Below are 22,520 nucleotides of genomic sequence, written 5' to 3'. Positions count from 1 at the left end.
TAATTTTCATGCTGGAGAAGGAGAAAAATTCTATTTGACCCGTATGCATTGGATCATCGAATCAACCCGATGTCCATTGTGTTCGCCGCCAAATCAACATTCTTCATATATTCCCCGCTTTAACCCTTACACAAGCAATGCATCATTCCTTCTTTTTTTTTGTATTCATAGTCGGCATATTTTTCTCCAAATTGATCAGAATTCATCGATGTCGAAGCAGTCGTACAGAATCTGCTTCTGCTTCCGGAGAAGGTTCCGTCTGGCAGCTGCAGAAGCACCGGCGGACATCAAGGAGATTTTCGACGAGTACTCCGAGAATGGGGTGATGAGCGTGGATCATCTGCGGCGGTTTCTCGTGGAGGTGCAGAGAGAGGAGAATGCAACGACGGAGGATGCGCAGGATGTAATAAACGAGACGAGACATTTCAATGTGTTTCATCGCCGGGGGATGAATCTCGAGGCCTTCTTCAAGTACTTGTTCGGGAACGCTAATCCGCCTATCAGTGTCAAAGCGGGGGTAACTTTTCTGACCTTTTTTTGACTCGTGTTGTCATCCATTTCTCAGCAGATTAATGCTTTCTTTTTCAAAATCTTTAGAGATCAAAATTGTCGTTATATTTTGGATACCCTGCATGGAAATTTTACTCTGTAATACCTAATACAGCCGTCATAGTCATACTGATAGAGAAGTGACTTCTAATAATTTACATGAACACAAAAATTCTATCATAAGATTATACACCAAATCAAAATTTGAAAGAAGAAAACTGTAACATCTATGTGCATTGTCAATTTCATTTCATTTGCTAAATCGCTCTAGGAAAAATTCATGTAATCAGAAACTGCTCCTGCAGCAAGAAAAAAGTTTGATGTTTGATATCTCATATGTAGTAAAGATTATAGTTGAGGTTCAATGAGAGCGGTAACATAAATATTTCGGATGTGAGATTTTCATTTAAAAAAAATTCATTAAAGCCAGATGGTGATATCACCTCACTTCCTCTGCCAAGATAATTGCAACTTCGGACTGAAAATCCTAACAACTAAAGGCTCTGATTTTACCTGAAAGGAAGTCGTGAGGGTAAGTTAGGAGTTCCTGGGGAATTCTGGGAAATAAGATCTAGACATCATCCTGTTTCCACTAGCTTATCATTTCAATGTTTTTCTTGAAACGCGTTTTGAAGTTTCCACTCACGTTTCTTCATTTTTCTAACTTCCTGGAGCTTGGGATGCCGTTATGAAGATTTTGGGCATTCCCCAATACGTGAAAAGTATTTATTTCCTGATTAACAGAACATCAGCGTAATTGTTTTTCTGTTACTTTGCTTTATTTCATGCCTTTCAACGGCTGACGCCTGACACCTGTATCGGAGGTTTTGATACAAGGCATTTCCTTGATTGAGGGCTTAGATGGAAATCCGAATTTTCTAAAACTGTTTCCTTTCCAGGTTCATCATGATATGAATGCACCGTTGTCTCACTACTTCATATACACCGGCCACAATTCTTATCTAACAGGGAATCAATTAAGTAGTGACTGCAGTGACGTTCCGATCATAAATGCACTGCAAAGAGGCGTAAGAGTTATTGAATTGGATATATGGCCTAGTTCCGCTGGAGACGATGTGGATGTTCTGCATGGGAGGTATGCAACTATTTGCACTTCCGTTTAATTTATTATCGATGAATTTAAGTTGCTTTGATTTCTTATTCATGATTTACTATTTTATCATGCCAAAAATTATGTCACACAACATTCTCTCTCTCTCTTACCGGTTTCTTGGAATTTCTCCTTATTTTTTGTGCGTGTAGAACATTGACCACCCCTGTTCAACTCATAAAATGTTTGAGATCAATCAAGGAACATGCTTTTACTGCATCTGAATATCCTGTCATAATAACGCTTGAGGATCATCTCACCACAGATCTTCAGGCGAAAGTGGCTGAGGTATGTAAATTGACTCTATAGCATCATGAAGAGTGCCAGAAATGTCATAATCACTGTTCTATTGATGGAATCTAGATGATCACCCAAACATTTGGAGACATGCTGTTTTTCCCTGGTCCAGAAAGCTTAAGAGAGTTTCCCTCACCAGAATCTCTAAAGAAAAGGGTTATTTTATCAACCAAACCACCAAAAGAATACTTAAAAGCCAAAGTTCTTGAATCAAAAGAGAGTGACTCCAAGAATGAAAGAAATTCAGCTACCACAGCTCGGGGGAAAGAAGTTGAAATCTTTAAAGCCAAATTGGATAATAATAAGGTATATGGTTAAACTTCACACCTAATGTCATTCGAGTTCAGTTAATTTATCCAGTTTTGAATTATCTACGCTTTCTCCTACAGGATCGTGATTTAGGTGAAGATGTTGATGAAGAAGATGAAGACGATGATGAATATCATAAGTCTCAGCAAAAGGCAGCACCAGAATATAAGCGGTTGATTGCTATTCATGCTGGGAAGGAGAAGGGGGGAATGCAGGAGTGGCTAAGGGTCGATCATGATAAAGTGAGACGTCTTAGCTTGAGCGAACAGGAGCTTGAAAAGGCCGTTATAAATTATGGAAAAGATATTGTGAGGTATGTTAATACAGCTTGCGTTTGATCTTTTGTGGTTGAGTGTGTTCTCTGTCATTTTTCATTTCAAGATTTGTTTTTTCCTTGTTTTCCTATAGCTTGCACGATGACCAATTATGACTTATTCTAAAAAAGATGGAGGCGATGATAAAAAGGACGGGGGTTTCTGAAATTGTACTGGGCATAGCATAGAAGAATTATACAGCTCAGATATAAAAAGCAAAGATTCAAGCAGATCTCTTCTAGGATACTATCCATTTCAATAAATAGTTTAATGCACCTCTCAGTCTTTACTGATGGAGTCGACCGAATTTCACTAAATTTTCTGTGTTGTTGGATTTTACCCCTTCAAAGAATGAAGACTATAAGTCTGGATTTTGATTGCAAAGTGAACGAATTTTAAAAAGTTTGATCGATTTGGAAATGCAAAGAAAACCAACAATTTTGTCGATGATACATCTGTAACTCTTGCAAAAATCATTTGCATAAATACATGCGCGCGCGTGTGTGTAAATCCTAAGCTATCAATGAAATAGCTTAAAATAACATTTGACATGGCCCATAAAATACTACCTAAGAAATAGTATGAAAACAATAAATAAATAAACTTGAATCCTGTCAATATTAGTTAGGCCCTAATTGAAAGTTAATATAGTTAACCTACCCATGATCAAGTAATTTGCTCAATTAGTTTGGTCCATTTCGATTCCTCGTCTTCTAATTTATTACTTGAATCAATTTTAGCTTGATCCGTTAGGTTTTGATCTTCGTTCATGACTTGGATTATGCTTCGTTTTCTGCAGGTTTACCCGGAGGAATTTACTGAGAATATACCCAAAAGGTGTACGTTTTGATTCATCCAATTACAATCCGTTTATCGGATGGTCGCATGGGGCTCAATTGGTTGCATTTAACATGCAGGTTAGAGCATTATGAGATTGAGAAAGTTGAGGACACAAAAATGTTTAATCAAATTGATACTATCAAGGCTTTCTTCACTTGGTGCGTATTCGTTCATTAGATAATCCAGGGTCTAAAATGTATCTTCTTGTATCCGAACAGGGGTATGGAAAATCACTTTGGTTGATGCATGGAATGTTCAGAGCCAACGGCGGTTGCGGATACATTAAAAAACCAGAATTTTTATTGAAGGATGGCTCACATGGTGAGGTCTTTGATCCAGATGCTAGACTGTCAATCAAAGCAACTTTGAAGGTAGTATTCAGGCTTCTTCCCTAAAAATATCCTACAACACTTCAAAGACTGGAGCTTTATTTAAACTTCATATTTTGTCCAATCATCCTTTATGTTGAACAGGTGAGACTGTATATGGGCGAAGGATGGTATTATGACTTCCGTCATACACATTTCGATGTTTATTCTCCTCCAGATTTCTATGCAAGGGTAAGTGATACATTTTGCAAGTTTATTAAGTTCTAGTTCCATAGTTTGACTGGTGCTACAAATGAAGCAGCTTCAACTAATCAGCTAGCAATCGTATTCAATGAATCTTACTGACTCTTTTGTTTAACATTCTCTTCCAATAAGTGAGACTATGTCCCTATTTAGTGGTTATATTCTTTCTATGACTCTGCATGTGTTTAGATGCCTCAAACAAGACACTAGGAAAAAAACACCCTGTAGCGTTTACATGTTATCTTGGGATAAGATTGAGAGATAATCTTTGTAGTTGATGATAACTATATAATTCCCAAAAAAAATTGTGATTTGGGTCTCGACCCACGGATGAGCTCCCCTTTGGTTGCCTATTTTGATACACACTTTGACCAACCCCTAGCCTCGCCACAAATGCAATTGCATAATAATCCCTTAATTATCAACATGTGGGTTTTATGATTAAAAAGTAATAATAATCATTTATCGAAGAATTGTAACATGTATTCATCTTTAATCGAACTCGTCACCTTAATCCTGATAGCATTCATTGGAACCGATTTTACTATCACATTTAATTACTCAGATGCATATGCATAGCGCACCACATGGTCTGAATTTGTTACGTTTGCTTATCCCCAGATAGGAATTGCCGGAGTTCCGGCAGATACCATCATGAAGGAAACAAAGATTCTTGAAGACAACTGGATGCCAAATTGGGATGAGGTGTTTGAGTTCCCATTAACAGTTCCTGAACTAGCACTCCTTCGTATTGTAGTTCACGAACATGATATGTCTGAGAAGGATGACTTTGGAGGCCAAACATGCCTTCCCATATCGGAGTTGAGAAAAGGCATTCGAGCAGTTCCACTTCATTCTCGGAAGGGGGACAAGTACAATTCTGTGAAGCTTCTTATGCGATTTGAATTTGTTTGATCCGGCCAGGTATTCCTCCTTTTCACGTTTGTTATATCTTGCTTGACATTGGCCAGTGATGCATACGCATGATATTGTGTATATATAGAGCATTGATTGTGCACCACAAGTGTAAAAACATTCTACTTTCAGAAAGCTTTGAAATAAATGAATTTGGTGGCTGCTCGCTCGTTCATTATTCTCGAGGCATAAACTTTATGTATGTGTCATAGTTCAAAGGTATGAACCTTTCCTTGTTTTGGCAGATGTACAAATTTTAGCCTAATGAAAGCAAGTTCCAATCTGTTTTTTGTGCTTCTTCCATCGGCCACGAGAGAGACTTTATTCATACAACATGAATTTAAGTATTTAGACAGACACGAGCTGTGTTTAAAACAAAAATGTAAGATAAAAAAATTTGGAAAGATTTTGACAAATTAAATGATAGGAAGATAGAAAATAAAAAAATAAAATAAAAAAGAGGAAGATAGAAGAGGAGAGAAGAAAAAGTAATTCCCAACCAAAGGAACCCACCGTTCCAACTCTGGGGTCGGAAATTGAATCTCATTTAGGTACGTCTCTTTCAGCTCGAGAGGAAGAAAGATGACTCATCGTTTTAGAATTCAATAAGACGATATATTTGTTTATATTTAATTATAGAACGATTTCGTTTTATTATATATACGTCAAAATCTCTTAATTATTCAGGATCGATAATTGTGCTAGAAATACAAGTGACGGGAGATGTTAAAATTTCATGGAAATGAAAACCAATTCGTTCTATGTTTTATCGTTGTCCGGACAGAAGTTATTTTATTTATTATTGTGGTCGACGTGTGCCAACATTTTTCTGTTTAGTGAGTGACATAAAATGTTCACGTGGACAGATAGATGTACAGTTACTTTTTTCAAAGGTTGACTGATGTGAACATCTGACTCACTTTTTAAATGAGAACAGATACTTTTCAAAGTCAATTCCGATATGTTAGACTTCTGAGAGTCGACCGGATTGTTTTTTTTTTTTTTTGGATAATTGGTGTAGAGTGAGTGTTTACGAGACATCCTCCTAAATGTCACATAGACCAACAGAACTGTGCTGTGTTGACTGGATTCTAACTTATTAGTTTTAGACTTTAGTCTTTAGTTACATGTAGATTCACGTTTCCCCTTCGGAATCTTGAATATCAAATGAATCTGTCAATATTGTACAAAAGCCTACACAGAAACTCGTGTTAGAACAGAAGCTTTAGACTGAAAATGTACAGATATATTAGCTTGCAACAAAACTTGATGACAAATCATAGGACAAAAATTAATTTCTAGTGTGGTGTTTTCTCTAAATTTCAATCTGAAAGGATGGAGATTGGACCACTGGAGAAGCTGCCACGGCTATCATCACAGAGAGCCAATGCTCTTTCCAAATTCACAACAACCCCACTCATTGTAAGCCTATCTTTGCCTTCTAAAGGCACACAATGCATCGCCGTGTTCGCCATGAGCTCCACAGCCTCGGATTCGTTCGTCTCAGGTGGACCAACCCTTGAGTCCAAAATCTTGGCCAGTTCTCCGGCCTTGATCACTGGCACAGAGTAGTCCACCAAACTGATTGGCGAACCTCTGTTTTCGGCAGTCTTGAATATAGCTTTCTTCCCTGTCAAAAGTTCTAACAACACTACCCCAAGACCATAAACGTCACTCTTCGCTGTCAATACATTGAGTCCATAATATTCAGGATCAATGTATCCTATGGTACCGGCTGCTTTCATCAGTCTGAACTCACGATCATTTTCTGGCCCGTTTAGGGACAATCCGAAATCAGACACTCTTGCCCTGAAATTCGCATCGAGCAAAATGTTTGAAGACTTGATGTCTCGATGAATTATTGGTGGAACTGTGTAATTATGGAGATACTCTACGCCACGAGCTGCATCTAGGGAAATCTTGATTCTCATTTTCCAAGTATTCACGACACTGCTACTCTTTACTACATTGTTCTTGCCATGTAAATTATCATGAAGCGATCCATTCTTCATATACTCATAAACCAACAGCCTTTCATCCAATTCTTCACAATACCCAATAAGATCAACCAAATGCTTGTGATGTAACCGTGACAAGATTGCCAATTCAGATTCAAACGCGCTCTCTTTCTCTTGAAACTTCTTTATCTTCAAACCAGTATCGCCTCTTTTGACAGCAACTTCACGGCCATCATGGAGTTTCCCCTTATAGACACCGCCAAAACTCCCTCCACCGATCTTGTTCTCTAAGGCAAAATTATTGGTAGCCGATACAAGCTCTGAAAACAAGAATTCTTCTGCTCTCTCTGGTTGTTTTGATGAAGTTCCACTCCTTTGTCGCCTCATGAGAATCGATCCTTGACGCCTAAGGGTAGATGATCTTGAAGATGGAGTACTGCTAGATTGTTGAGCAGCGTTGGCTACAGTCATGGTTGGCTGCACAGAATTATGAATCTTTTTCTTCTCAAAACAAACACCGGTCCACAAACAATATGCCACCATACAAATACCCAACAATCCACCTGCTGATCCAACTATTGCTAAAGCCAGTAAACCCCTTCTAAGCCCTCTAGAAGGGGAATAAGGGGGATAGATAATAACTGGTGGTGGTGGAAGAAATGGTGGTGGGATTGTCGGAATCGAATCAAGATCATCACAAGACCGACAAATATGTCCATTTCCAGAACAAAGTGTTGACGAGTCAGGATATACATTACATTGACAAGAAGTCTCAACGCATGGCCACGGGAGTGTCGTTTGTAAAGGCAACTCAATCCCTGAAGAATTTGGCCAACCAATACCCCAACAAATTACTGAAAATTGTTTGTTGTCAATCCACAAGAAAAATTCGAGCTTGTAACAATGGATTCAAATGAAATTCCATCTGTAACATTGCTTGAAAATTCGCCATTTCCACCCCAACAAATCACCGTTCTGTTCCATCTTCTGATTGCACAGCTGTGATTTTCGCCTAAAGCTAGTGCCCTGTACTCGTTTGCAACATTCGATGGCACATTCAATTGACCGGTATCATTACTCCCTTTGCAGAATACATACCCTGAATCATCTATGCCACAAGCATGCCTTCCACCAACCTGAATATATGTAATTGATAAATGTGAAAACTCTGATTGTATAAAAGAAGAAAGGTTGTTATTCCCCCAACAAAGAACCCGACTGCTATTCTCCAAAATTCCGCATGAAAATTCATAACCAGATGAAATCATGCTAAATCGTGAATTCACAGACGAAGGAACACGATATGGTCTCCAGCAAATGGCGTTTTCCGGAGCAGTAACATTCGTTAATGCACAAATTTCAGTGTCACCGATCGTAAGAGAAGTCAATGAAGTTGTGGCGCTGTTGTAAATTCTTTTGAGAGAGAAGGTGGTGGTGTCCAAGCACAGAAGTCTGAGGCCTCCGGAGAGAACGCCGCAAAGGATGTCTCGACCACCGGCGACTACTTCGAATGAGGTGGCGGGAAGGATGGGCGGGAGAAGCAGGCCGTCCCGCCAGCATTGAATTTGATGGACAGGTTGCTGCGCCACTATGCTGCAGATAGTGGTGGTGGAACCGTACACGACTGCTAGCGTGGAGCTAGAGCCTCCTCCGGCTTTGGCTGATGGCAGCAAAATGGAGACGGCGGAACATAGGAGCAATACGGCCGCGGTGACGGGTGAAAAGGGAGTCTTCATGTAAGAGACGTTATCTGAGAGCGCAAAAGCACCCTCATTTGTAGAGAGAGAAACGGAAGTGCACTAGAGAGAGAAAGGGACGACGAATATTTAGGACAAATGGTCAAAAAAATTCATTTTATTTTAAAAAAATGATTAATTTTATTTCAAAAAAATTGATAAATAAGACGGGTCCATCCTACCGATATTCATAATAAAAAATATTACTTTTAGCATAAAAAATAATATTTTTTCATGGATAACTTAAATAATATATATGTCTCATAAATACGACTCATGAGACCGTCTCACACAAGTTTTTGCCTAAATTCTACTCTTTTTTTACTGGAAAAAATGGAATATAGTTGGGAGCAGTTAAGTTAAGCTAATCGGGGAAAAAAATTAAATGATAAAAAAATATTAATTATTTTATAAACATGAATCAGTATTTGCATCGAAGGGGGGCCGCGATTTTGCTCTCACTTAGCCTCCAATTAGTTGAGCCTCTTAGTAGTTGAGCCTCTTGGCATTCATTCGGTGGACTAATTGGAAATTAAGAATTTGATTAATATTTATATATACACACTGTATATTTATATGTATAATAAAATATATATCCACACATTAAATAATATTTTTTTAAAATTTAAAACATTTCATATGAATAAAAGTGGCGATTAAGTAGTTTTTAATAGTTACGATTGATTAAAATTACGGTGTGATGTGATTAGACTTTGAGTAAGTCTCTTGTGAGACGGTCTCACGAATCTTTATATGTGAGATGTGTCAACCCTATTGATATTCACAAGTATTACTCTTAGTATAAAAAGTAATATTTTTTTATGGATGACTCAAATAAGATATTCGTCTCACAAAATACGACCCGTGAGACCGTCTCACACAAATTTTTGCCTTAGTTCTCTTTATTTCCTGTCATGTAACTTAATTACTATATTGATTGTGGTATTTATGATTACACACACAAAATATAATTTATGGTAATTAGCTTGTTGAGAGGAACACTCCAATTTTAGTTTAAAAAATTAATATTATTTGTTAATATGGGATTAGTAAAACTAATCTTTGAGTTTTCAAGTCCATTGGTCACCGTTGCCTTATTTGGAATAGTAAAACATTCATATTTTTTTTAATTCAAAACCAAATTTGAAAATCCCTAGTTTGACATAATTGAATTTTAAATCAAACTTTATAATTATTTTTAATTTGTTCTACCATCCACTTCAAAAATATGGAGAAAAAATTTTGTATTGTATTATATCATGTTATTTTATATGTACACGTCTTTCAAAATTTATATAGGTCTGGTTCGATACTCAAGCTTGAACGCACAAAAAAAAGCACCTAAAAAACATAGTTTCTGGGTCATCAACGAAGACACAATCTTACAATATAATCGTGAATAGGTCTCTTGTGAGACGATTTTATACAGGTCAATCCTACCGATATTCACAATAAAAAGTAATACTCTTAGTATAAAAAATAATATTTTTTCATGGATAACTCAAATAAGATATTCGTCTCACAAAATACGACTCAAGAGACCATCACACACAAATTTTTTCATATAATTGGAATCAACAATGTAATTTTCTCTTGATTTCCTAGAACTTGTGCTACCCTAGTCTATGGTTTCGGTCAATATAAACGATGTGACATTTTAGTACACTTTATTATAAAATTCCAAGATTTTTCTCGCCCAATGATATACTTGTATATTTAGTCACAAGAAGCTCTGTCGATAAGGGATAAGAGTAAGACCAATTCATCAGTTTCAAAATATGGAAGTCATTTGTTTTAAATAAATCTTCTATATAAAATTTATATATTTATAAAGTTTATTCCATAACGGTAAATTATTATTTTTTAAATATAATAGTTTAAATCATCATGCATAACTAAATCTTGTATCTGCATGACACTATATATGGGTATGAATTCGAACTTTTCTTTATGAGCTTAATTTTGACGAAAAGTCTTTGCACTTTGTTATAGATCTGGAAGTTTAGTTTAACATCATTTAAGTATATATTTTATGCCTTCACACGAACCAAATATTTATTTTTTTTATTTCTTACACTAGAAGAGAAGAAGAGAGGCTCGAACTCGAGTCATTACAACTGGAGCAGACGGTGTGACCATTTGGCCAACATAAGGTCTCGTATGATCTAATGGTTTCCATAGATGTGGAGCCTAACTCTATGTAAGCATAAACTGAGAGACTAACTCCAAATGAAGCATAGAGCCCTAGGCAAACTTGTTAATAGAAGCCTCTATTTGCTCGATTAGAAAGTTCTTGGAAATGTACGTCGCGTGCAAAATGGAAGGTAAAAACATTGTTATTATTTTTTTGTGAGCATTAAAACATTATTATTTGTTCCGCTAAAATTATGGAACACAGAAACAGTTATACTCAGGGAGTAATGACTCAGATGCCAAACGTCACATGAATTAATTACTAAACTTATTTTGTGCAAAAATTTCATAAATTAAATGAAAGGATCTAATATAAACCCTATCGATCTATAATTTATCTTAAAAACCTATTCCACAATTTAATACCCAAAAACTTGCCTACCATGTTGTCTGGTCATCACTTCAACAAACAAATGCTAGTGGAGACATCTCTCAACCAACACTTACCAGAAGTTCAAATATGTACATAAACACGACATTCAAATCCCACATATCCATTACAAGTCGACGTCAGAGGAATTACAGCAATTGTTAAGTGTACGTGTAAATAATTTATTTGTATAAACACGCTATACAACACTAGCATCATGTAGAAACGAATTCGACGAGCATGGAATCCATAAATAACTGTAAACAAGAATCTGGTCCTCCCGTTCGAACTTGACAACTTTGGAATTTCATTAACGACTGCCATCTTGCCCTGACTGGCTCTATACAAAGTCGTGTGGTTCTGGCAAAGAGATGGTCTTCTAAAAAGAATGATGATCTAGGAAGTTACGGTTATATAAATAAGACAGGTCGATGATTTTATCCACCAGTGTTTGGCCACCCCAAAGTAGGGATTCCATGCTTTTGGAACCATTCAGGCATATGGAATCTTTCGTAGAGAATGGGTCTTACGTCCTTCTGTAGAGAAAGGTCCCTGAGTAGTGGAAGTATAACCTCCAAAAGCTGGTGAACAAGAACGTAGAAAAAATAGTCAGGACGAGGAGAAAAATATAGGTTTTGTAAGAAATATTGTTACCTGAACATCCTTCGGTTGTCCAGCAGAAAAGGGAATGCATGGAATTCCGTTTAGTGGTTGCAACAAGAAGCTAAATGGGTTGTTGTCAACGATGACAATTCTGCACAAATCCTTTGATAAGCAAGATATATCTTTTACGTGCTCACGATATTCCCTGTGGTGGTTGCAAACAAGTTCATCAGACAATACCAGTATAAAACCCATATAATTGACCATCGGTTTTCCTTATGTAGCAAATCCATAGACGAAATCTAAATTGAATAATTTGCAGAAGTTAAAAGACCATTCTATGGTTGAATGAAATGTTGAGTCACATCAAACTTAACCTGTTAACGGAAAGATCATTTACAACTTGAAATGAGAATCATTTCATATTCTCTTTCATTTATTATTATTCACGTGTCTTCTTCAATGGAGTGGGGTAGAAGGTCTGGGTATGGTGATTAACCTTCCCGCACCTTGCAACCACACATGGAGCAGTATCTAGGAAGCTGATGAATGTCGTAAAGAAATTAAGAAAAAAATTATGTGTATACTATATGATGATCATCCATACTACACAGATCTAAGGACATGGCAATTGTAAGGAAAATAAAGATAAATCAGTTGAGATTTGAGGATTTCCGTTGCTTGAGCTACTCAAGCCAGGTCAAAAGATAGCAGGACAGCCAGAATTCCGGTTATATTACGATAACACACAAGCATGAGCAACAGTAGGTTTAAATAGGTCGGAAGTCAAGCATATTATTACATCAAGAAGTGGTCTATCCACAACCATGTTAATATTTTCCCACGAAATCGTATCCGATATCATTTTTATTTCACATTTTAAAGTTTGAAAGTTAAAACTATTTACGTATTTTCCACATATTAATTAACATTACTTAAGCAGTATTATCATCGGCACGGCAAATTTCACTTTGTATTTCATGAGTACTTAGCACTGTTTCTTTAGTTTTCTTTTCGTTCACTTGTCAGATGCAAACACATCACAACCATGTATAGCAATTATTTCCATCAATGAAAAAGTAGAAAGTAGGACATATTTAGGGCTCAAAAACGCAAAATGAGTGACCTCTTGGCAAGAAATAAGAAACATAAAGAAGACGTCAGAAGGTATTCCCAGCGGTCAATCACAAAGGAGCAGAATAAACTTACGTGCTAATTGTTGAAGGCCGATAGAGTCTACCACTGAATCGATTGTCAACATCTATTCTATCAACAAGAGGTCTCGCATATCCTGCAATAGTTAAAAATGCAGTACAACACTATTTAAAGTGCAGTTGAAAACAAAGTAAACTAAGACACAGGGTAACAAAAAACCTTCAAGGCCAGCAGTAAATAACACAAGTTCTGCAAATTCGCTAAGTTGGTCAAGAAATTCTTTCAATCCTGGACGTTCAAATACTGTCACGTGGTTGATCTTAGGTTTTCCATCAAATTCCTTGAAGCTCCATCAAAATATAAACATAAAAATAAATACAGTAAAAAATAATTCAAATGTAAAAATAAAATGTACAGTTTCAGCTTAATCATACCAGTATAACACCACATGTAACTCACCTTGTCAGAAGAGATACATTCTAGTTCGAACCATTTTAAACCAGCTTCTGTAGCTTGACTACGTAGCACAGCTGGTAAACTTGACGTCTCGTATGCACATACTAGAGTTTCATCCAAATCAAGCACCACCTGCATCCAGTAAACAGGCACATTTCCAAAAGCAATTCAATTTGGTGTCAGCATTTTCCACACCAAGAAAACTTTGACGATCTTTTTTTTCAGGAAATGGTATTATATTATTTAAAATATTATAATTACAAAAAATGGACCAGAGGTCCACACACCAGGAAGTTAGACCCAAAGTCAAATTAGCATAATATTGGACTTTAATTTCTATACAAGCTTGAGACCGAGAACGATGCAAACTCCATACTCTTCGAACACCAACTTGAAACCCTAAACTTAATCATGTCTTCAAGCAAGTCTTCTAAGTCGTAAAAAATCCTCATGTTCCTCTTCAACCAAACGGACAGCATAAACAATAAACCACCACAACCCGAAAAATTTGACCCCTCTTCCCTAGATCCCGACCAAGACCTGTGGCAAATAAATCCCAAGTTGATCTTGGGGAAACTCCGGTGAGGAATATTAGAGTTAGTAACCTCTCAAACTTCATATATAAAGCCTTTACAAGGTTGAAGGAACACTTTACGTTCAAGCACTTTCAGCACATGGAAAATCTTTGTTACAGTATAATGCACCCCAACAGACACCCTAAGATACTTACACAAGACCCAATTGAGCACACGATGATAAATACAGGAAAGAGGAAATCTGTATATGATGACAGTGTGTGTCTGGGAAACTATATGCAACAAATCAACTATATCTTGACTGTATGAATTATCGAGAACCAGTTTAGATGTGATAGAAACCTGAGAAAGCAATTTTTGTGCAGAAAAACGTTTTACACCCAGCAGATACCATTGATATTATTTCATCGCACAGAGACACAGAAGACTAAAAGCATATTGTACCAGCGGATATCCCTGAGTTGGTCTAGGCACATAAATCATCACCACTATTCATTAACAAATACCTTTCCATCAAGACCATTCATCCATACACTAGCTAGCAATGTTCATCCATCTTGCAATGCAAAGATTAGTTTTGTTTTAAAAAAGATAACAGGACTAAGTATGATCCCAAACTTTTCCCCGTCAATTGTAAAAGGAAAGCGGACTTTTCCCTTCTCTTATAAGAAACATGAAATATGAGAAAACATTTTCCCTTCTATATTCTTTATCCATTCTTAGGAGAAATGATGTTATCTTCTCACTATGATTAACACCAACACCAGCTTAATTCTAGAGTTAGAAGATGAGCATCAAACGAGTAGCCTATTTCCAAAAAAGGACTAAACTTCACCACAAAGAGAGATACCAAGCAAAAGCATTAATTACTCTGTTCTCGCACATAAATTCCACTTGCTTCAATCGAACTCTTGTCTTTCTTTTAACACTCGATTCACAACAAACACATTGAATAGAACCAAATCAGACAGCACTATTACCTCGAACATCTACCCTCATGTCAACGTTAAGCCTTAGTGTCCTCACTTTTACTCAAACAAACCAAGTACTTGCGAACTTTTCTAGTTCACTTTATTTGTTTTGTTTCACTCCTTCCATCATAATTCAAATTAATTCAAGTTCGAGACATAATATTACCTTCAACTTCCTCAAAGCCGGAGTATCAAACAGTCTCCCTTCGCGAGCGGTGATTGTCACAGAAGTGGATTGAACCGAATCTCCCTCTTCCACCTCTGCTTCGTATTCCGAAAGCTCCACCGCCGGAAGAGGCTTGAATTGCACCGGCGCGTGTGGCGCCGAAGAGAGTAACGAGCCATGACGTAGGCCAACGTAAGACAGGACCTGCGAAAACGACGGCGTACCACGCAGGATCTGAGCGAAGATCTGGAAGAAAAAGGCCATCCAGTTCACCAACGTCCTCCACACCTGTATCGTCCGAGGAGAGTAGACTTCAGCGGCCGCCAGCTCCGCCATAGACAATATCACGGACGGTGAGATTTTCGAGATTTCTTGTTACAGCGCCCACCGGATGCCTATCTGCAATAGGGGTTGTGTTACTGCATCTGCAGAGAAGCGAGCAAGGTGGAGCAGATGACTGTATCTATGAAGCGTAGATCGTAAATGAACAGATCCAATCGATGCCGGGAATATATTGACAGGACAGTAATTGCTGCTGCCAGGGTATATACATTACGAACTACCTCTTTTACCCTTTTACCTCACTTTTCCTAGAAAAAGAATCGAAATCATTAGGTAACTACAGTTAAATAAATTTTTAGATGTATTTCATGAGTATGCATATGTTTTTTGGATTTATGTTAACTGGTTCTACATATGCATATATAATCGGCGATTTAAACTCGAGAAAGTTTATATCAGATATTCGACTATTTTTGCAGTGAGAGTAATTTCTTGACAATCTAAATTGAAAAAAAAAATCGTTACGCTATATATAAATATATTTTTATATTTATTCAAAGACAATAAAAATATATATTGAACACCAATTTTTTTTTCAAAATTCAATATTGACAATATGAGAAACTAAAGACATTTGGCTATTGAGGGCATTTGGGAAAATTGCTCTACCATCGACAGCAATCAAATTCGCTCTAGCAATAGCCAATAAGGCCAAAAACGTTAAATAAAATAAATACAAAGCCAGTCATGATAGGCTGCGGGCGGAAATAATGAGAGGGACCTTGATTGATTTACCAGATTACTAATCAATAAATAAATTATAAACAATATCCATATTCATATATAGAATTGGAAATCAATCTATGGAATTTGATCAAAAGGTCTATTTTAGCTTCATATTTAAATATGTCATTTTGTGACTGGTTAATTATGTTTATAGACAAAAACTTATGTAAGACGGTCTCATGAGTTGTATTTTGTCATACAGATATCTTATTTGGATAATCAATGAAAAAGTATTACTTTTTAAGCTAAGAGTATTAGTTTTTATTGTGAATATCGGTAGGGTTGACCCGTCTCACAGATAAAGATTCCTTAAACTGTCTCACAATAGACCTACTCTTATCATTTTGCTTTTTATCTTTTTAAAATAAGTCTTTTTTTCTCTCTTTTTCTCACGATTTAAAAAACAAAAGTATCAAAATTTTATTGAGTAAATTTGTAACTACGATTTTTTAATAAATTTTTACATGAACATAAAGATAATATATTAATTTTTTCCAAAAAATATCAATTTTCTAAATATTAAATATAAAATAATTATATTTTATACACCTTTACGATATTTTTGATAATTAACATATTTTATAATATCAATTACATTAACATCTATAAGTTGTTTCAAATAAATTGGTCCAAAAATTTGAAAAACTTATTTTTAAATATGACTCTATAACTTATAAGATGTTTTTAATAAATTTGTCCAAATACTTTCGTGCTGGACAAATCTTTTATAACAAGCTAGCTCAATAAGATGTTCGGGAAAAAAAATAACCAATGAGTAATATTATATTTGGATTGAGTGCATGATAATCTTAATTTCGTATACAAGTGTATATATATATATACATATATATATATATATATATATATATAATCGTACATATTGTTTCATTTTTTAAAAAAATTAAATTCCTTGGAAACTGAATCGCACAAATTCTATTTAATTTTTATTTAAAAAAAACCGATTGGCTATGACAACAATTGTTGTTGCGTAATGAAAAAATTTATGGTCATTCAAAGTCACCTTTTAGACATCAATTATGAGATTCGTTTTGAATCTTAGCTTTTCAAATTCTTTGACCTTCAGTTACATATACTCCCCCAAGTCACCCAAAGTGTGGAGCTTAATTTATACTAATTAGTGCATTGATGCATCGTTGCATGCTTGTAGAATATTTTTTTATAATTTATTTAATTTATATTTAAATGAAGATCAAAATGTAATTAAAAAAATAGTGAGTACTATATTGCAATTTGGATATATGAATTAAACAAAATAAATAGATAAAAGAAAGGAAAAAAATTCAAATAGGAATTAAACCTGCTTAGGAAACAAAAACTATATCCGCTGTGTTACAAGTGATTTGCATTAAAGTTTTAAAAATTTATTAATATGTATAATTATTAAAACAGATCATGACTCAAATAATTAGTTATTTTAATTGATTAAATTTAATAATATAAAGAGTAGGGCTCTTGTAAGACGGTTTCACGAATCTTTATATGTGAGACGGCTTAATCCTACCGATATTCACAATAAAAAATAATACTATTAACATAAAAAATAATATTTTTTGATGGATGACCCAAATAAGAGATCTGTCTAATAAAATACGATTCGTGAGACCGTTTAACACAAGTTTTTACCTAATATAGTATTGATATTTTCAATCAAAGACATCTTGGATATCCCCATTGACAGCCAAACGGTTGGCCTGTTCATAAATGGGCTTTTAAGATCACTCGTCGTTTCAGAAAAGTAGGCCAACATGTCCATCATGCTTTGCACTTGTTCGGGTTTTTTAACGGTCAACATTTAATTGCAAGATTCGTGATTGTGTTAAAAGTTGTGGCCGAGTCGGCCCACTTTGATGAACATATCGATGGTCCTTTTTATGTAAAGATTTGTTTTTCTCGACATAAAAAGTGGAATGTAAATAACATCGTAGAGTCGACCACATGTTATTGACAAAAAAGGTCGGAAGAATATTATATCGTAGTAAAGATGGAAATAAGGATGGCAACAAGGAAGGTTTGTGGCTGATTTAGCAAAACCCGAGACTCATCCCGCCTCACTTTGTTCCGTGAACTCAAAGGATTGGTTGGTGATATTATTGGGATAGCCCGGGTCGTGGATGCTAAATTATTAGCTCAAATCAGGGTTAATCTGCAGGATGGATTCTTTAGAAGTCGGGCAGGTGAATGCCCGAGACATTCTCTCCGAACAAGCAGCCATCTCCCGAGAAGTTTATCATCAGGGCTACCTCGATAACAGTGACACAGTCGATTGCTATCTTATCTATTAGAATTATAGGGGTTTGGAGTGTTAGAGAAGCTATCAGAGGTAGAGTGGCTTGACAGAAAGTCAACATCAAAGGCTATGAGTGGTAGGTGTACGCGCAAATCGAGGTAATCATTGATTTTTCTTCATATAAATAGCAGATATGATTTACATTTGAGGCACCGAATTCTGGTGCTTCTAAGCTCTTGGCATTTATATATATCCTCACATATATCACGTGTGATCTTCATCTTCAACCTGCTTACTTAAGTATCGGAGTGGCCACATCGAACATCCCTCTGACGTCCATTCACAAGTTCTTTTCATTGTTTGCAGATCACGATCGAAGCCATATTTCTTGCTCAGTTTCCTTTATTATTTTGATAGCAGATCCGGTGGAGCACTCGACCCGGCTCATTCATTTCGTCCGGATCGCATCAATTGGATATGTTAAAATTATATAAAATAAAATAACATAAAATTTAATAAATATTGAAGTTACTTTCCAATTTTATATTAATAATATTCAAAAAAAATATTAGCACAAATTAAAATCTATCGGTTTTGTATTCAATTAATAATTATTAAGAAAAAAAATTGTGTAATTATATATATTCATATTAAACATATCATAATAAAATAAAATTATTTCAATCTTAAAATATTATAAAATAAAATTATGGATAAGATAATTATTATTCAATATAAACAAAAACACAATTATATTATAAATAACATATATTAATGAAATGATGAGTCCATTAAAACACGGGACCTATTCCACACTCGCTTGTGAAATGGTTTCACTGGGTCTAATATGTCCTGAATGGAACGAGTTTAAAACAAGATCGGATTCGAATATGGTATATTGCGATTCCTATGTGGAATTATTGATGTAAATTAGTCAAAAGAAACTATAGTAGTTTGTCAAATTAGAGGAAGTTTGACACCTAAGGAAAAATAAAGTCCAAGTTCACTTGGAAATTTAAATAGAATTTGAGGATCAAACAATTATCTGAAATTAATGTTGGCAATTAGTCTCCCCAACGCTGATCTCCTCGGGATTTTGGCAGAGAATAGTATTGTAAGTTTTAATAATATAATAAAAATCCACGGAAATCAGAACTGATCCGTCTTTTCAGCCACGTGAGAAAAATAAAAGACAAAATTTTATAAATAAACTATATAAAAATGGAGTGGGTGACCTATAAAAATTTTGAAAGATAGAATTATATTTGAAGTGTTAGATCTGTTTAATGAATCCAGGATTTCAAAAATTAATATTAAAAGTGTCAATTCGAGTGGGTTAGGTCGAGTTGAGCAATAATACTATTCAAAAATTGCTTAACCCGAACTCAACCTCAACTCGAATCCAACCCAAAATTCTCAATATGAACTCGAACCCAAATCAACCCGATTTTTATTTTTTTAAAGAAAATTAAATAAAATTCAAAAAATATAGTTTAATTTAAACACATAATAACAAAATCTCCCTCGTATATATGATTTAAATTTGAAAGTCTAATCGTATAAAAAAAAATATTTACCAAATCAAATAAACAATTGTTTTAAAAAAAACGTTCAAAATAAATATTAAATTATGAAAATTTATGATATAAATATACAATTGTTGTGAAAAAGTAAAAATTTATGGTAAAAAGTAAAAATCTCAAACACTCAAAATTTACCAAACTACACACTTTATAATATTTTTCTCTCTACTCAATTGTGATTTTCTTCACAAATGAGAGATCTATTTATAGGAAATCTTTACACATAATCCAAAAATAAAATACATCATTACCTACATCATCACACACTAATTTTCAATATTCAACACCTATTTTTCAACATTCAACATTCACATTTTCAACACAAATATTTTTCACATTTTAAATAATATTTCAACACTCCCCATTGTGATGATGATCATGATACGATGATGTCTTCATTACGTGTTTTGTACTGCCTCGTTAAAAACCTTACTTGGAAAAACCCATTGGGATAAAAACCATAGTAAGGGAAAAAGAGTGCAGTCACGTAAACTCCCCCTGATGTTGACATGAACAATTCTTCACAAATTTCGTAGATTGCGCATCCCAATATTATATATGTGCTTTCTGAATATTGACGTAGGAAGTGCCTTTGTGAAGAGATCTGATGAGTTTTCACTTGATTGAATGTGACGAACATCAATACATTTATTCTTCTCAAGCTCCTTGGTGAATGCGAAGAACTTAGGAGGAATATGTTTAGTTCTGTCGCTTTTTATGTATCCTTCTTTCATTTGAGCAACACATGCAGCATTATCTTCATATAGTATCACAGGTTTCTCATCGAATCGAATGATAATCCGCATGAGATTTGGATATGTTGGGTCATTGATTTTAACCACACACATTCACGACTTGCTTCATGTAGTGCAATAATCTCAGCATGATTTGATGAAGTAGTTACGAGCGTTTGTTTCTGTGAACGCCAAGAAATTGCAGTGCCTCCACGAGTAAATACATATCCAGTTTGGGAACGTGCCTTGTGTGGATCAGATAAGTATCCAGCATCAGCATAACCAATCATACTTGAATTAGCATATTTTGAATACAAAAGTCCCAAGTCTGTCGTTCCTCGTAGATAACGGAATATATGTTTAATTCCGTTCCAGTGTCTCTTTGTTGGATATGTGCTAAATCTTGCCAACAGATTTACGGCAAAAGATATATCAGGCCTTGTACAATTTGTAAGGTACATAAGGGCACCGATGGCACTTAGATATGGTACTTCTGGACCAAGAATATCTTCATCATCTTCACATGGACGGAATGGATCCTTTTCTATGTTTAATGATCTAACAACCATTGGAGTACTTAAATGATTTGCTTTATCCATATTAAAACGTTTAAGGATCTTTTCTGTATAATTTGTCTGGTGAACAAACATTCCACATTCTTTTTGTTCAATTTGTAAACCCAGACAATACTTGGTTTTCCAGATCCTTCATTTCAAATTCTTCCTTCAAGTATGACACAACTTCTTGAATTTCCTTATTCGTTCCAATGATGTTTAAATCATCAACATATACAGCAATAATTACGCATCCGGATGTTGTTTTCTTAATGAAAACACAAGGGCATATTGAATTATTTACATATCCCTTTTTCATCAAGTGATCACTTAGTCGATTATACCACATTCGACCTGATTGCTTTAACCCATATAATGATCTTTGTAATTTCACAGAATAACATTCCCTGGGTTTTGAACTTTGTGCTTCAGGCATCTTAAATCCTTCAGGGATTTTCATATATATATTACTATCAAGTGATCCATATAAGTAAGCTGTAACAACATCCATAAGACGCATTTCTAAATTTTCAGATACCGCCAAGCTAATCAAATACCGAAACGTAATTGCATCCATCACGGGAGAATACGTTTCTTCATAATCAATTACAGGCCTTTGAGAAAAACCTTGTGCAACAAGTCGAGCTTTATATCTTACTATTTCATTTTTCTCATTTCGCTTTCGAATAAAAACCCATTTGTATCCAACAGGTTTTACACCTTCAGGTGTAAGGACTATAGGTCCAAAAACATTACGTTTATTTAGCGAATCCAATTCAACCTGGATAGCATCTTTCCATTTTACCCAATCCTGTCGATTTTTACATTCACCAAAAGATTTTGGTTCATGATCTTCATTATCATTTATGATGCCGATTGCCACATTATAAGAAAATATATCATCAATTTCTTCTATATCTTTTCGGTTCCATATTTTTCCAGTATTAATGTAATTGATAGATATTTCACGATTCTCGTCAGTTTGTGGTTCTGACAGAACATTTTCATCATCATGTGTTTCTTCAGGAACATCATTATCTATTTTGTGATCATCATGTGTTTCTTCAGGAACATCATTCTCTATTTTGTGATCATCGTGTTTCTCTATGAATTTTCTTTTTCGAGAATTTTTATCCTTGGAACCGACTGGCCTTCCACGCTTCAGGCGTTTAATGACATCATGAGTATTTTCAATTTGTTTCTTTGGAATTTCAATTCGAGCAGGGGCATTTGCAGCATGTATATATGATTTAGTTACCCCTTTTGTGTCTGCAAATGCATC

The 22,520-nt window shown here is 35.2% G+C and overlaps 3 protein-coding genes across 3 annotated transcripts; 1 reads left to right on the top strand and 2 right to left on the bottom strand.

Annotated features, from left to right (window-relative positions):
• Positions 1–147: 147 nt before the first annotated feature.
• Positions 148–5,077, top strand: LOC140805317 (phosphoinositide phospholipase C 2-like). Its single transcript, XM_073161583.1, has 9 exons — positions 148–517; positions 1,449–1,645; positions 1,813–1,948; positions 2,024–2,263; positions 2,347–2,579; positions 3,380–3,497; positions 3,639–3,791; positions 3,894–3,980; positions 4,614–5,077. Exons 1-9 carry the CDS (start codon positions 209–211, stop codon positions 4,905–4,907), a joined length of 1,767 nt encoding a protein of 588 aa, XP_073017684.1. The 5' UTR covers positions 148–208; the 3' UTR covers positions 4,908–5,077.
• A 1,054-nt stretch (positions 5,078–6,131) lies between these two features.
• LOC140805107 (putative serine/threonine-protein kinase-like protein CCR3) lies at positions 6,132–8,700 on the bottom strand. Its single transcript, XM_073161297.1, is given in 2 exon segments — positions 6,132–7,725; positions 7,728–8,700. Coding segments are annotated over 2 exon segments (2,370 nt in total). The 5' UTR covers positions 8,602–8,700; the 3' UTR covers positions 6,132–6,229.
• A 2,546-nt stretch (positions 8,701–11,246) lies between these two features.
• On the bottom strand, positions 11,247–15,566 carry LOC140804351 (uncharacterized). Its single transcript, XM_073160310.1, has 6 exons — positions 15,052–15,566; positions 13,382–13,510; positions 13,142–13,262; positions 12,977–13,058; positions 11,819–11,972; positions 11,247–11,745 (listed from the first exon to the last, which is right to left on the bottom strand). Exons 1-6 carry the CDS (start codon positions 15,385–15,387, stop codon positions 11,602–11,604), a joined length of 966 nt encoding a protein of 321 aa, XP_073016411.1. The 5' UTR covers positions 15,388–15,566; the 3' UTR covers positions 11,247–11,601.
• Between the last annotated feature and the right edge of the window lie 6,954 nt (positions 15,567–22,520).

Source organism: Primulina eburnea, chromosome 11, assembly GCF_022965805.1.
Source record: "Primulina eburnea isolate SZY01 chromosome 11, ASM2296580v1, whole genome shotgun sequence".
Taxonomy (NCBI): domain Eukaryota; kingdom Viridiplantae; phylum Streptophyta; class Magnoliopsida; order Lamiales; family Gesneriaceae; genus Primulina; species Primulina eburnea.
This window is presented reverse-complemented; position numbering and strand designations above follow the sequence as displayed.

Coding starts and splice junctions, on each gene's coding strand:
- LOC140805317 (XM_073161583.1), top strand. CDS start 209: ATGTCGAAGCAGTCGTACAGAATCTGCTTCTGCTTCCGGAGAAGGTTC. Junction 1,646..1,812: donor GTGGATGTTCTGCATGGGAG/GTATGCAACTAT, acceptor TTGTGCGTGTAG/AACATTGACCACCCCTGTTC. Junction 3,792..3,893: donor CAATCAAAGCAACTTTGAAG/GTAGTATTCAGG, acceptor TATGTTGAACAG/GTGAGACTGTATATGGGCGA.
- LOC140804351 (XM_073160310.1), bottom strand. CDS start 15,387: ATGGCGGAGCTGGCGGCCGCTGAAGTCTACTCTCCTCGGACGATACAG. Junction 13,263..13,381: donor AATGTATCTCTTCTGACAAG/GTGAGTTACATG, acceptor TGGAGCTTCAAG/GAATTTGATGGAAAACCTAA. Junction 13,059..13,141: donor ATTTACTGCTGGCCTTGAAG/GTTTTTTGTTAC, acceptor TAACTATTGCAG/GATATGCGAGACCTCTTGTT.